At 58.4% G+C, this 13196-nt stretch overlaps 2 protein-coding genes across 3 annotated transcripts; one reads left to right on the forward strand and one right to left on the reverse strand.

Annotated features, from left to right (window-relative positions):
- The first annotated feature begins 539 nt into the window (after positions 1 to 539).
- On the forward strand, positions 540 to 6877 carry YBX2 (Y-box binding protein 2). Of its 2 annotated transcripts, none has more exons than XM_033184797.1 (9): positions 540 to 883; positions 1582 to 1645; positions 3061 to 3094; positions 3951 to 4040; positions 4600 to 4884; positions 5064 to 5167; positions 5422 to 5599; positions 6293 to 6377; positions 6480 to 6877. In XM_033184797.1, exons 1-8 carry the CDS (start codon positions 610 to 612, stop codon positions 6341 to 6343), a joined length of 1080 nt encoding a protein of 359 aa, XP_033040688.1. In that variant the 5' UTR covers positions 540 to 609; the 3' UTR covers positions 6344 to 6377; positions 6480 to 6877. The 2 variants fall into 2 exon arrangements, with proteins under 2 accessions (XP_033040688.1, XP_033040689.1); XM_033184798.1 differs by having other exon boundaries at positions 6647 to 6871.
- On the reverse strand, positions 6629 to 13139 carry SLC2A4 (solute carrier family 2 member 4). The gene is made up of 11 exons (XM_033184796.1): positions 12844 to 13139; positions 11442 to 11558; positions 11158 to 11330; positions 10941 to 11065; positions 10714 to 10829; positions 10426 to 10588; positions 10133 to 10320; positions 9877 to 9981; positions 9627 to 9728; positions 8895 to 9098; positions 6629 to 8381 (listed from the first exon to the last, which is right to left on the reverse strand). The coding sequence occupies exons 1-11, from the start codon at positions 12874 to 12876 to the stop codon at positions 8178 to 8180; spliced, it is 1530 nt and encodes a 509-aa protein (XP_033040687.1). The 5' UTR covers positions 12877 to 13139; the 3' UTR covers positions 6629 to 8177.
- Between the last annotated feature and the right edge of the window lie 57 nt (positions 13140 to 13196).

The raw sequence follows: 13196 nt of genomic DNA on the forward strand, positions 1-13196 counted from the left end.
GGCGTCTGCACCTGGCAGCATGCGGGCAAGGTCGGTCTCGAGGGTGGAGGCGAGCAGTGCTACTCACTGCCAGAACCAAGGATGCAGACTCCCCCCCCTCGCTCAGGTCGTCACGGGCAACCTTGGCGCCGCGGCCACGGCCCCGCCCCTCGCGCAGAGGCCAGGTGGCAGTTGGGGCGCGACCAGCCCGTTTGATTTCCCGCGGCCGGTGGAAAAGGGTGGAGGGGGGAGGGGAAAGGGGCCGCCGGCCAATGGGTTGGGCCGGGGGTGGTCACGTGGCGGCCAGGGGGCGGGGCTCAGGTGTACTTACTGGGCAGCCGGCGGGGGCCGGGGCCGCGGTGCGAAGTCCGGGAGGCGGGGTCGGCGTGCGGGCTGGGGGGCTGTTGGGCTGGGATTGGCCCGTGGTCGTGAGGCGGGGTCTGCGCGAGCGGCGGCAGCGGGCTGCGATTGGCCTCGGTTCTGGGCCCGCTGCCGGCGTGCGGGCGAGGCTCGGGGCGCGAGGACCGAGCTGGGCGGCGGGTTCGCGAGCCGGGGGGAGGGGCCGGGGCGGTGGCGGCGGCGGCGGCGGAGGAGGCGGTGGCGGCGGGGGCCGGTACTGGACCCGGCGGGATGAGCGAGGTGGAGGCGGCAGCGGTGGCTACAGCGGTCCCCGCGGCGACGGTGCCCGCGACGGCGGCAGGGGTGGTAGCGGTGGTGGTACCGGTGCCCGCAGGGGAGCCGCAGAAAGCAGGCGGCGGGGCGGGCGGCGGGGGCGGAGCCGCCTCGGGCCCCGCTGCTGGGACCCCCTTGGCGCCGGGCCCCCGCACCCCTGGCAACCCGGCGACGGCGGCCTCGGGAACCCCCGCCCCCCCGGCCCGGAGTCAGGCGGACAAGCCGGTGCTGGGTGAGGGGGGGGCGCGCACAGGGAGGCTCTGAGGGGTCGGCGGGCTGGGGGAGGGGTAGTGTGGAGCCCGGCAGGATCCGGAAAACCAAAGGCGGCCTGGCCCGGAGGCCCAGAGCGCTAACTGGGCTGGGAGCTGCGCACCCAACAAAGTGGATTCCCCTGGTGGGAAATCCTGCAGTGCCTTCCTGGGCGGGAGGGCGGGGCCGGCAGGTTCAGCTAAGGTCTTGGGGTGGAGAATAAAGCCCCAGGGTCCAGCCACGCCCCCGGGCGGGACACAGTGCCTAGTTGACTGGGTTAGAACTAGGCAAACCTCTGAGTCCGACAAGCAGGTGCACTGGGGACCCTTGCATTGGGAGGGCTAGAAAAACCCTCAGTTATGACCTGGGGGCGGCACTTTGCAGACCAGGTGAGTACCCAGTTCTAGGTGAAGGGTCTGGATTTGTAGGATGTGGGGAACATGCCTTAGAGTTGGAAGGCTTTTTGAAAGCCTGAATCCCCTGTGTGGGTGATTTCATTTGATGGAATAGGGTAAAAATACCTTGAAGCTACTAGTGAAACCTGATTGGCTTGAAGGCAAGCTTAATAGGTTATAAGGCAGTAGGCTAGATTTTTTTTTTTTTTTTGGAGTGTCTCAAAACTGAGTTCAACTCCATCTCTTCCCCCCGTCTCACTGTCCCCACTGCATCTCTGCCTGGCAGCAATCCGAGTCCTGGGCACTGTCAAATGGTTCAACGTCCGGAATGGTTACGGATTCATCAACAGGTATCCAAGAAACCCAGGGCGGGGGTGGAATGGGTGTCTTCCGAACTGGCCTGTGGGACTGGACACCCGCCCAACCTCATCTCGACCCCTGCGGAGGCACGTGGTTGCAATGTCCAGCTGATGCTGGTTGAAAGCCTTTAACCGCAGCACAAATGTGTGCTTAGTGACAAGAGGAAGGCTCCTCCACATCTTCAAGGGCAGCGGAGGATTAATGATTCAGGAACTTGGCAAACCTGGCTCTGATCCTGCCAGCTTCTCATCTCACCTTCTGGAATTGCTTCATTACTTTTACTCTGACATGCCTTTGGGGCAGAACGTATTATAGGGTTCTGTGTGCCTCAGGGCCCCCGGCTGGAATCCTCACTTTCCTGTTATGGCAGCACTCACAACTCAACTCCCTTAAAGAGCTCTGGCTCATTCGAGCCCCCCACCTGTTGGGACTGAGGCTGACAGTGGGGGGCAGGAGGAAGGAGCCAGAGGCTGCTGCTTTCCTTCAGTAGGCAGCCCCACCCCTCAGCACTGGGAGAGGCTGTGGCGGTGGATTCTGAGCAGAGCCGGGTCTCCTCCAGTGGGCCCTTCCCCAGCCCAGGCATCCTGCCCGGCCTGGCCCTCCTGGGAGGCCCTAGTTCACTCTTAGCACGCTGACCTTTGTGCAGATCCATGTGCTTTAAAGCTAAAACGTTTGTTCTGGGGAACGGTCTCTGTCTAATTCTGGAAATGGCAGACTGGGTAGGGGGTCGGAGCGCCTCCAGGAAAACTTTTCCTTTCTCCCCTCCCGCTACCCACTGGGGTTCTTGTGATAGAGAATGGGTGAAAGTTTTCTTGTCTCTCACCCTTGGACCCACGCGTGTTGAGAGTGGGCCTGACCCTGGGATTCACCTCCAGGCTGAGGATGAGAATAAAGTTTGGTGGCTGTTTGGAGCAAGTTCCTGACACGTTGTTCCCTTCTCAAACTTGTTCTGCACCTCTGGCCCCCTCTGCACTTTCTGCCTCCTTGACTGTAGAAGGAAGAAGACTGGAATTTTCCAAGCCTGATGAGGGTTGGGGGAGGGGTGTTGGCCAGGGACAGTTGCACCCAGCGCTGGCAGGTCATAAGGCTAGCCTGGGGTGGAAGGTGGAGCCCAGGCAGGGGCAGAGCTGTCTCCGGTCCCTCAAGGTGCCTTTGCCTCCCCAGCCTGCCCTTTCCTTGTGAAGTCCAGGTTTGGCATGGAGGTTTTAAGTATACCTCTCTTTACACCAGCTTCTGGGGGTCCTGCTGGCTCTCCCTCCCACTCCCCGGGCCCTGTCTCCCCCTAACTGTGGAATGCTAGAGAGGATGGGCCTGCTGAGCTTAGACTGGGCAGCTAGGGGGCCCTCAGTGAGGAACTGAGGGCTTTGTTAAAGTCCCCTCCTTAACGACTCATCCTGTTCTGCAGGAATGACACCAAGGAAGATGTCTTTGTTCACCAGGTAAGAGCTAGGTTGGCTTTCTGAGGGGAAGAACCGGCCCTCTTTGAAGGCCTTTGCCGTAATCCTTAGCAGTGCGCTCCACCATGCTTCTCCGGCTCTTCTTCACAACGGCCCGTCTGCCAGGGAATAGCTCCCCCCATCTGCCTCGGGTGCCTGTGTCAACCACCATTAGCCGCACTTGCGTTGGGTTACTAAACGCCTGTCAGAATTGAGCATGTCGCCCCTGGGCATGGCAGGCTTACTACCTCCTGGGACCTGTTAACACTCCAGGAAGCACTGAGGCAATTTTCAGAGGGAGAAGGTACTTGGGTGCAGTGGTTCTCAAAGCGTGGCCTCTGCACCAGCGGCAGCAGCATCACCTGACATCCAAATTCTCAGTCCCCAGCCCAGACCTGGTGAATCAGAGCTGGGGCTGGGGCTCCGCAATCGGTTTAACGAGCTCCTCCAGGTGATTCTGATGCACGCTACAGCTTGAGAACCACTGCTTGGTGGAAAGAGCTCTCATTGGGACTGAGGTAAGAAGCACAGTGCATTTTACCCACTTTGCAACTGAAGACTGTCCCTGCCTTTTGCTTTGGAGTTCATATTTCTTGCCTCCCTTTTTGAAATCCCAAGGGGTAAAGCGGGGGCGGGGGGAGGGGGAAGAGTGTGTCCTGGGGATGGTAACTGCACAGTCATTGCTGAGGCCCTGAGTTCAGGACTTTTCCCCTGCTAAACTTTGACCACCTCCTTGCTCCACCCTCCAGCTCTAGACCCCAAGTCAAATGTTGAATGAAACTGGGTGGTGGCCCCAGCAGGGGTGGTAGACACTCCTATCTTGCTGTCTCACTTTTCACATGGCCTTTTCCCCAATCAGACAGCTATTAAAAGAAACAACCCCAGGAAGTTTCTGCGCAGCGTTGGAGATGGGGAGACTGTGGAATTTGATGTCGTGGAAGGAGAGAAGGTTTGGGGACTACTATGGGGTATAGAGTTGACTAAGCGTATGGGAGGGTGGCCTGGAGGTCATCGCAGGCTAAGACTCTCCTGGGGCCAGCTCTGACCCGTTCTGCAGGAATGGGACTGTGTTCTCTCACCCTGATGTCCTCTTCCTTAACGCTTAGGCTAAGGGATGTCCTAAATATGTCCCTGTTACCGGTTAGCATTGTCTGGGTTTCTTCTCTGTGGTTCACCAAACACTTCGACGTCCGTTCTCCACGTGGGGCCCTGTTCTAGACTTTCCAAGTCCGCCTCTGTAGTAACAAGGTGGATGCTGGCTGCCAGGCCTTTCTCCACCCAGTCGTATACTCAGGAGGGTGCAGTAGCAATTATTTCAAAAGGACACATTGCTCCTTCCCAGATGGGTGCAAATGCACTCCACTGCCACTCCAGGGAGGGTAGAAAGAAGTTAGAGGAGCTAAAGGAAAGCTGGAGAGGGGTCTTCCCCTGGAAGAAGGGGAAGCAAGTTCGGAAATGCACATTGGCTGTTGGAGCGGATTCTGACTGTTCCCTCACCACCTTCCCAGGGCGCAGAAGCTGCTAATGTAACTGGGCCCGGGGGGGTGCCCGTGAAGGGCAGCCGTTATGCCCCCAACCGACGTAGGTTCCGCCGATTCATCCCCCGGCCTGCCTCAGTTGTCCCACCACCCATGGTGGCAGACATCCCCTCCGGGGGGACAGGACCTGGCAGTGAAGGGGAGCGGGCTGAAGACTCTGGGCAGCGGCCCAGACGACGGCGCCCCCCACCCTTCTTCTACCGACGGCGGTTTGTGCGAGGCCCCCGGCCCCCCAACCAGCAGCAGCCTATAGAGGTGAGGGGAAGCTGGAATATGGGAGCCACTCCCCCAAGTTCAGGAGAAGAGTGGGACTTAGGATAGAGACCATGGGTCGCCAAAGGAGGAGGAAGTGAGGGTTGGACAGAGCTGTGGATAACCTGACTTCGGAGCAGCTGCTGTCCCCACAGCTCCCCGGGGCCTTTGCATGTTCCCAGAGCACTGACGGGGTAGAACCCAAAGAGACAGCCCCATTGGAGGGGCACCAACAGCAGGGAGATGAGCGGGTCCCCCCGCCCAGATTCCGGCCCAGGTACCGAAGGTAAGACTCCCTTGCTAGGGCTTGGTCTTCCCCTTCCAGTGTTGGCTCCTTGGGGAAAGGGGCAGGAGGATGGAAGGGCGAAGCTCTAGGCAGAGCCTGGGCTCCTGGTGAGAGGTGCCTTGCGGGGAGGCGGTGCTCATGGGCTGGAAGCCTGGCTCCTGGAGGTAGGGTGGGGCAGCTGGGTGAGCCCTGGGGAGGGTGTGGTCTGCCCGGGGTGTTCCCTGGTCCCCTCAGAGCCCTGCTCCTTTCCCTAGGCCTTTCCGCCCCAGGCCACCCCAGCAGCCTACCACAGAAGGTGGGGACGGTGAGACCAAGCCCAGCCAAGGTCCCACTGATGGTTCCCGGCCTGAGCCCCAGCGCCCACGAAACCGCCCCTACTTCCAGCGGAGACGGCAGCAGGCCCCTGGCCCCCGGCAGCCCGCAGCCCCTGAGGTGAGGACTTCAGATGTGGAATGAAAGAAAAAGCTGAGACCAGCTCCACCCCACCCCCTCCTTTTTTCTTTTTCTTTCCTACTCCATCCCTTGGTTCCTTCCCTCGCCTGCCCTGGCCCTGCCACCACCCTCTTCCATGCAGCCTGCTGGGTCCACCCCTGGCAGGTGTCCCTTCCCACCAGGAAGCCCCAGCAGAGGCAATCAAGCCCATGTCATGCCCCCACCCCCTCCACCCACCCCAGTGCTTCCTGGAGCCATCGCACCAGCTTGTGGATGTGAACTGAGACGTGTGATTGAGGGTATTAATGGGAAGGGAAAAAATGAAAGAAGGTTGAAGTTCGGGGCTCTGAAGAACAAGTCTCAGCCTGGTGCGATGGCTCACGCCTGTAATCCCAGCACTTTGGGAGGCAGAGGCAGGCGATCACTTGAGGTCGGAAGTTTGAAACCAGCCTGACCAACATGGAGAAACCCTGGCTCTACTAAAGATACAAAAATTAGCCCGGCATGGTAGCGCGTGCCTGTAATCCCAGGTACTTGGGAGGCTGAGGCAGGAGAATCGCTTGAACCGGGAGGGGGAGGTTGCAGTGAGCCAAGATCGTGCCACTGCACTCCATCCAACCTAGAGTGAGACTCTGTCTCAAAAAAAAAAAAAAAAAAAAGAACAAGTCTCAATTGGCCACCGCTGTTCTTTAGACCTCAGCCCCTGTCAACAGTGGGGACCCCAGCACCACCATCCTGGAGTGATTCCAACTCAAAGGACACCCAGAGCTGCCATCTGGTGAGTGGCTGGTGCAGTTGGGCAGGTGGCCAGGAAGGCGGAGGACTGGGTGGCAGTAAGTCGCTGTTGTTCACAATCTGTCCATTTCCTTTTCTCTCTCAGGTATCTGCCAGTTTTTCCAACTGACCTGTACCCTACCCAGTACCCTGCTCCCCCATTCCCATAATTCATGGCATCAAAACACCAGCGTTTCACCTTTTCCTTGAGACTCAGGAGGGCCAAAGCAACAGCCTTTTTCCTTTTCTTTTTTCTTCCCTCCCTTTATCAAGGGTTGAAGGAAGGGAGCCATCCTTACTGTTCAGAGACACCAACTCCCTCCTGTAACTCAGGCTGAGAAGGAACCAGCCAGCTCTTACCGCCTCCTGGTTATTTTTCTTCCTGCCTCACTCCCCCAAGTTTATTTTTGTTTTCCCCCCGGCCCCCTACCTCTGAAGCCATTTTATGACCTGTCATTTGCCACCTGAGCCTCCAGTAAAAACAAAAACAGGCTTTCCTGTGGTCTTGGTCTCTGTCTCTTCTGTTTTGGAGAATCGCTAGTAACTCACTGTTGAAGGTGGGGAGGAGGGGATGTGGGGCCGTGGGCAGGGCCTGGCATCCTTGCTCCCATTTCTCCAGCTGTGCCGCTAGTGAAGAGTACCCTCATCAGGGGGATTCACTGCCCCTGTGACATGGGCTGACACCTCCTCGCAGAGTGAGTATTCTGCAGATGCCAAGAGCAGTGTCCGGCACTGGCAGCTACAATTTATTGAGCATTTACTATTAATAAAGCAATGAGTAGAAATGTGAGTAGGGGCATGAGCAATGGCATCCAGAAGATTCTGAGGCCTTGAGCTGAGGCAGGACAGAGGGAGGAAGAGGGGTGAAGAGTTATGGTCCCTGTCTCAGCCCGTCCTCAAGTGCCTCTACGACAGGATGCTTGTCTTCAGCAGTCACTTTATAGAAGTATCTATATATATACATTTAGTACAACCGACCTTTGGTTCTTCTTTCAACCCCCTTTTCAAACGTATATAAAAATATCCAAAGGCTCCTCCCAGCCCAGTGTTTCCAGGCAGCCTTTCAAATCCCCTTTTTGCCTTAGTTGGTCAAAAGCCTGTTCGTGCAGCACCCTTCCAGGAAGGGAGAGGAAGAAAGCTAGGGCTCCTTCTTGGCAGCCTTGGGGAACAATCAGGATAGAGCCCCAAGCCTAGAGGCAGGAGCCTGCTGTCCCGTCTTGCCACACATGGGCACATACTTTCCTGTTCCCTCTTACCCTGGAAGGCTGAGCCTGCAGTGAGGGAGATGAGTCCTTTTCCCTGGAGGGGTCAAGAGAGAACCCCCTTCGCCCAGAGTCTGTGTGGTAAGAATTCAGTGAAAGTCCCAGATTATGGGAGGAGTCCAAGGTGGTGGGAAACTGGATTTCTTGTCTCCTGTCCTGCTCTCTGCTCTGGTTTGTCCCACTGAGAAAGTCTAGACCTATCCTCCCTCCAATCCCCCTTCTCTAGCAGGGAAGAAGGTATTCTGGAGCTGAGTCTGGGGGGTGGGGAGGAAAGGGGAAGGGGGAAAGAAGAGGGAGGGGTGAGTGGCCCACCCTGATGGCCACGGCCTAACCACAACACATAAGTAATCCAAAAGAGTCACACAAGGGGAATGAGGGGGTGCTCAGACCACCCTTCCCCCAGCTTCCCAATTCTCCCAGGCTGCAGGGTTTCTTTTCCACCTGGAAGTAATAGGGAAGAGAGGGTTGAAGTGCTGCAGAGGAAAGGAAGGGGCCTCTGGGGTGGGTGGAGAGAGCTGGCTCTCCCACCCCTGCCTGGCCCCTCAGTCGTTCTCATCTGGCCCTAAGTACTCAAGTTCTGTGCTGGGTTTCACCTCCTGCTCTAAAAGAGAGGGTGTCCGGTGGAAGGCAGCTGAGATCTGGTCAAACGTCCGGCCTCGAGTTTCAGGTACTCTTAAGAAGGTGAAGATGAAGAAGCCCAGCAGGAGGACCGCAAATAGAAGGAAGACGTAGGGCCCCATAGCCTCCTGGGACAGGTGGAGAAAGAGGTGTTGACAGAGTGAGGTGGGGAGGGAAGGGTTGGTTTCAGGCAACCAGGAGCTAAAGGCCTTCATAGGAGCTGGGGAGATGACAGACAGCAGCTGCCTCCTCCAGGGACAAGGAAAATGATCAGGAATAAGAATTTACACGGAAAAGAGAATTCTCTGAACCCCAAACACTCTTAGTTTTCGCCCCCTTCACCATCCTCAGTTACTGCACTCAGGAGAGTCCCAGCTGTTTGTAGCATTCATGCAAAGCATATCATTTTATTCTTAGACTAAGGTAAGTTATGTCACTGGTGCGTTTCGGACACCTCAGTTGCTATCCAGTCTAGGTCAGCTCCCTTCCTTGCTTTATTCTGTGGAGCAGGTGGTCCACCAAAGTGACCCAAAGACCAATGGTCTGTGGCTGGAGGAGTCCCTGACTGGGAAGCAGGTGGGCTAGCTGTGTGATGCCCACCTCTGGCCTACAGTGTGGGAGGCTGGGGTGGGAGGACCTACCGCAACATACTGGAAACCCATGCCAATGATGAAGTTGCTTGTCCAGTTGGAGAAACCAGCCACAGCCATGGCTGCCGGGCGGGGTCCCTGGCTGAAGAGCTCGGCCACGATGAACCAAGGAATGGGGCCAGGACCAATCTCAAAAAATGCCACAAAGCCAAAGATGGCCACAATGGAGACGTAGCTCATGGCTGGAACTCGCTCCTAGGAGCCAGAGAGGGAGGGTGGAGAATCCAGTTGAGGGCTTTCTGGATCTTCCTTGCCCTCAACCCAGAGAGGTGAAATCTAACCCCTTCCCCAGCAGCTTGTGGGGGGCCTGTTGTCCCGGGTTAGAGCAGGCCCTTGAGCCTTTCTGAGCACTGGCGTTCTGCTGGCTATCCCAAGTGTGTTCAAGGCAGAGGAAATGTTATGGCCTCTCAGTTCTTATGACTGTCAGCTCTCCCTGGGCTCTAAAGCTGGATCTTTAGGAATAATTGTTCCTGAGGCTTGACAGGGGCTCTCCCTCCTGGCTGCCAGAGTTGTGCCACAGCTGCCTCCCAGTGCAGCCTAAATCCCTCAGGAGCAGACCAGAGTCCCAGCAGATTCTGGAGCCAGTCACCCACAGTCCCGGTCCAGAGCTGGCACCAGGATTGAAAGTGTGTGTGTTAAGAAGGGGACCTGGCTGGTCACAGAGACTCTCAGGACCATTCCCATGGGCTGGGCTGCTAGCCCCTCCTAGCCTCCAGGCCTTACCAGCAGGAGCAGAGCCACAGTCATCAGGATGGCACAGCCACACATGCCTGCCAGGCCCAGAAGATGGAGCGTCCGGCGCCCTGCCCGCTCCACCAACAACACCTGTGGGGAGAGTCAGAGCTTGACCGGAGCCTTTCAGGCACGGGAAGTAGGAGGGGCTGCGTGGGTGAGGGCAACCAAGAGCAGGACCTCCGGGACACCCAGGGATGTGAAGCCAGTGACTCGGGCCATTCCAGAGGTGAGCAGTTACCGAGACCAAGGTGAAGACTGTGTTGACCACACCCGCTCCTATGGTGGCATAGGCAGGTTGGCCTACCCCTGCTGTCTCGAAGATGCTGGTCGAATAATAGAAAACCTAGAGGTGGGGGAGAAGAAGAAGTGATGGCAGGGATGTCCCTTCCTCTACTCCAGCCACAACAGGCTGAGTGTTGGTGGAGGGGGTTTGCTCCTGACTCCTGTCTCCCCTCCCTGGGTTGTGCCCTGCCTGGAGGCTGCTCCACACATACAGCATTGATGCCAGAGAGCTGCTGGCTCAGCTGCAGCACGACCGCAATGATCAGGGGCTGCCGGTGGGTATGACTGCCCAGGAGCTGGAGCAGGGACAATGGCCGCTCACGCTCCAGCTTCCGCTTCTCATCCTTCAGCTCAGCCAGCACTCCAGAAACATCAGCCCAGCCTGTCAGGCGCTTCAGACCTGGAGGAGGGAAGGTCAGGCCTGAAGGGACCTGAGAGGAAGCCAGGTGCTAGCAAGACAAAGTGGAGGCATGGGCCTGGGTCAGGCTGCAGCAGGAGAGCTTACTCTTTCTGGCAGGTCCCTCGAGATTCCGGATGATATAGAGGTAGCGGGGGCTCTCGGGACAGAAGGGCAGCAGGACCAGCTGCAGGAGGGCAGGTAGCACTGTGAGGCCCAAGAGCAGTGGCCACAGGCTGGCAGTGCCCAGCAGGGACTCCAACCCCAGCACCTGTGGGAGAAGGTTGGGAAAGAAGGCAGGTCACTCAGCCCTCCTGCCTTACCTCAGAAGCACTGTACTCTCCACAGCCCCACCCCAACCACTGCCCAGGCACCCGTGAGGCCCGTCCCGGTTACCTGGGCGATCAGAATGCCAGTGACGATGGCCAGTTGGTTGAGCGTCCCCAGGGCACCCCGCAGGTGAGTGGGAGCAATCTCCCCTACGTACATGGGCACCAGCCCTGATGTCAGCCCTAGGCGAGGGAATAACCGAGGGCTGAGGGCAGGTGTCCACTCCCATATGAAAGCCCAGGTATGGTGAAAGACAGCAGGGCGCTAGGCAGGGCTGTGGTGCCCGTGAGTACCTGAGTAGGCACCAATGAGGAACCGTCCAAGGATGAGCATTTCATAGGAGGCAGCAGCGTTGGCCAGGCCCATGAGGCTGCCACCCAGCACCGCCAGGACATTGTTGACCAGCATGGCCCTTTTCCTGGCAGGTAGGCAGAGTGAGGCTGTGAGAGTGAGGGCACCCAGCGGTGGCTCCCTTCCTGTTTCCCCCACCCCTGCCCTCCAGCTCCGAACCTTCCAAGCCACTGAGAGATGATACCAATGAGGAAGGAGGAAATCATGCCGCCCACGGAAAAGATGGCCACAGAGAGGGCCCAGAGGGTGGTGAGGGTGCCTGGCGGGATGGAGCTGGGTCCCTCAGGCCCCTGCCTCCCCAGCCACGTCTCATTGTAGCTCTGTTCAATCACCTGGGAGACAGCAGAGGACAGATTTACTGCAGACCCTCACCTTTCCACCACCCCTGAGACACCTGTCCTCCTTGTTTGGGTACCCCCACCCTGCCAGCTGCAGGCCCTCACCTTCTGAGGGGCATTGATGACCCCAGTGTTGTAGCCAAACTGCAGGGAGCCAAGCACAGCAGAGAACACAGCAAGGACCAGGGTCCCAGTCACTCGCTGCTGAGGGGGTTCCCCATCCTGGACAGGCGGACACAAAGACACAGCATGTCACATGGAGCCATGATTTTTTTCCCTTCGCTAGGGGCCCGGGCCCAGCTGGAGCCTGAAGATACTGGGCTCCATCCAACATGCTGGGTGAGGGAAACTGGGCCATATTAGGAATTGCACAAAGATCTCAATGTAAACAGGAGCTCAACTTCAACCTGGGTATAAAAGAGAAACTGGATGTTTGAGTCCATAAGGCAGGGAAATGTTTGAGAACTTGTCTCAAAATTCTTCTGTGACCTTGGGACAGGCTTGGCCTTAAGAGCTCAGATTTGTGTGACCTTGGCCAAGTCACTTCCCCGCCCTGAACCTGAGTGTCCTCTGTGAGATGTGGGTGATGTTTCCTGCCTTGCCTACCTATCTGTGAGAGTGTTGTGAAAATCAACATCACATGTTAACAGTATCCCTGACAGTGCTGGTTTCATAAATTGACAAGTGCATTATTTGCATTATTATCATCAGCCGCTGTCCTCTTCCCTCCCCTCTGGGGGTTCTGTCAGCCAGCTCCAGGAGGCCCCCAACAGGACCAATAAGTGGTCTCCGCTCTAGAAAGGACATCCCGGTCATCTAGGGGTGGCCTTCTCTGTGTCGCAGCCTGCCCTCCCCCTGTAAACTCCGTGCAGGGAGGGCCGTCCAGGAGTTCTGCCTCGGAGAGCCATGCCCAGGGAAGGAGGGCAGGAAGGTGGTGTGAGGGGCGGTGGCAGTGGTGGCCGCTCGCTGGCGGCACAGACTGTCTCCAAGCGGAAACCTGAGCTGGGGGAGGGGGGGTTGACAGTCCCCTCTGCCCCTCCACCAACGATGGGGCCAAGGGAAAGTTCAGCGTCTTGGAGGGCGGCCAGGAGTGGGGGTGGGGGCCCACGGAGAGCCTACAGTCCTCGAAACACTGCCCGCGAGCGGAGACGGACGGACAGCTCCCGGAGGGCAAGACCCGCCTGGATCTGCTTTCCCGAGTCGGAACGAGGGTAGAGTGTCCCCGATTCCGGAGCGCCGCGCCGCCTATTAGGCAAGGGGGTGAACCCTGGCTCGCAGAATCCACTTGCTGCCTGTGCCCCGAAAGGCCCTCCAGACCCATTCTGCCTCTTGGTAGGATTGGAATCTCACAGTCACGGGTTGTCCAGGCCGGGTATAAATAGCCAGCCCCCCACCTTCACCCCCTGCGCCTGCGCATGAACCACCCCCAGCTGACCCCAACCGCGACCTCCAGCCCAAGAAAAGCGCTACCCGTGCCCCCCGCCCCGCCCCTCATGATGAATCCTACTTCGGAGCCTATCTGTTGGAAGCCCGACGGCATCTCGTCTTAGAAGAGCTGGACGCGCAGGGGCGGCGAAGATGAAAGAACAGATCCGGGAGTCTCTGGCCCCGGCCTGGCGCGCAGAAGCTGCGGGGGCTGTGGGGGTCCCGGAGTGACGAGCGAGGGCGGGCCCGATGGGACCTACAGCCACAAGTCAAGATGCCAGAGAGCAGTGGGGCTCCCGCGGATCTGGCGGAGCAAGGCTGGGGGAAAAGACGCTAGGAGCCCCCGCCACCTCGCTTCTGCCCCTGCGGGCCACGCCCTTCACAGCGCCCATTGGCCAGGAGCCCGCACAACCCAGAAGGCCACGCCCCCTCCGC

Source organism: Trachypithecus francoisi, unplaced genomic scaffold (assembly GCF_009764315.1).
Source record: "Trachypithecus francoisi isolate TF-2019V2 unplaced genomic scaffold, Tfra_2.0 Lachesis_group20, whole genome shotgun sequence".
Lineage (NCBI taxonomy): Eukaryota > Metazoa > Chordata > Mammalia > Primates > Cercopithecidae > Trachypithecus > Trachypithecus francoisi.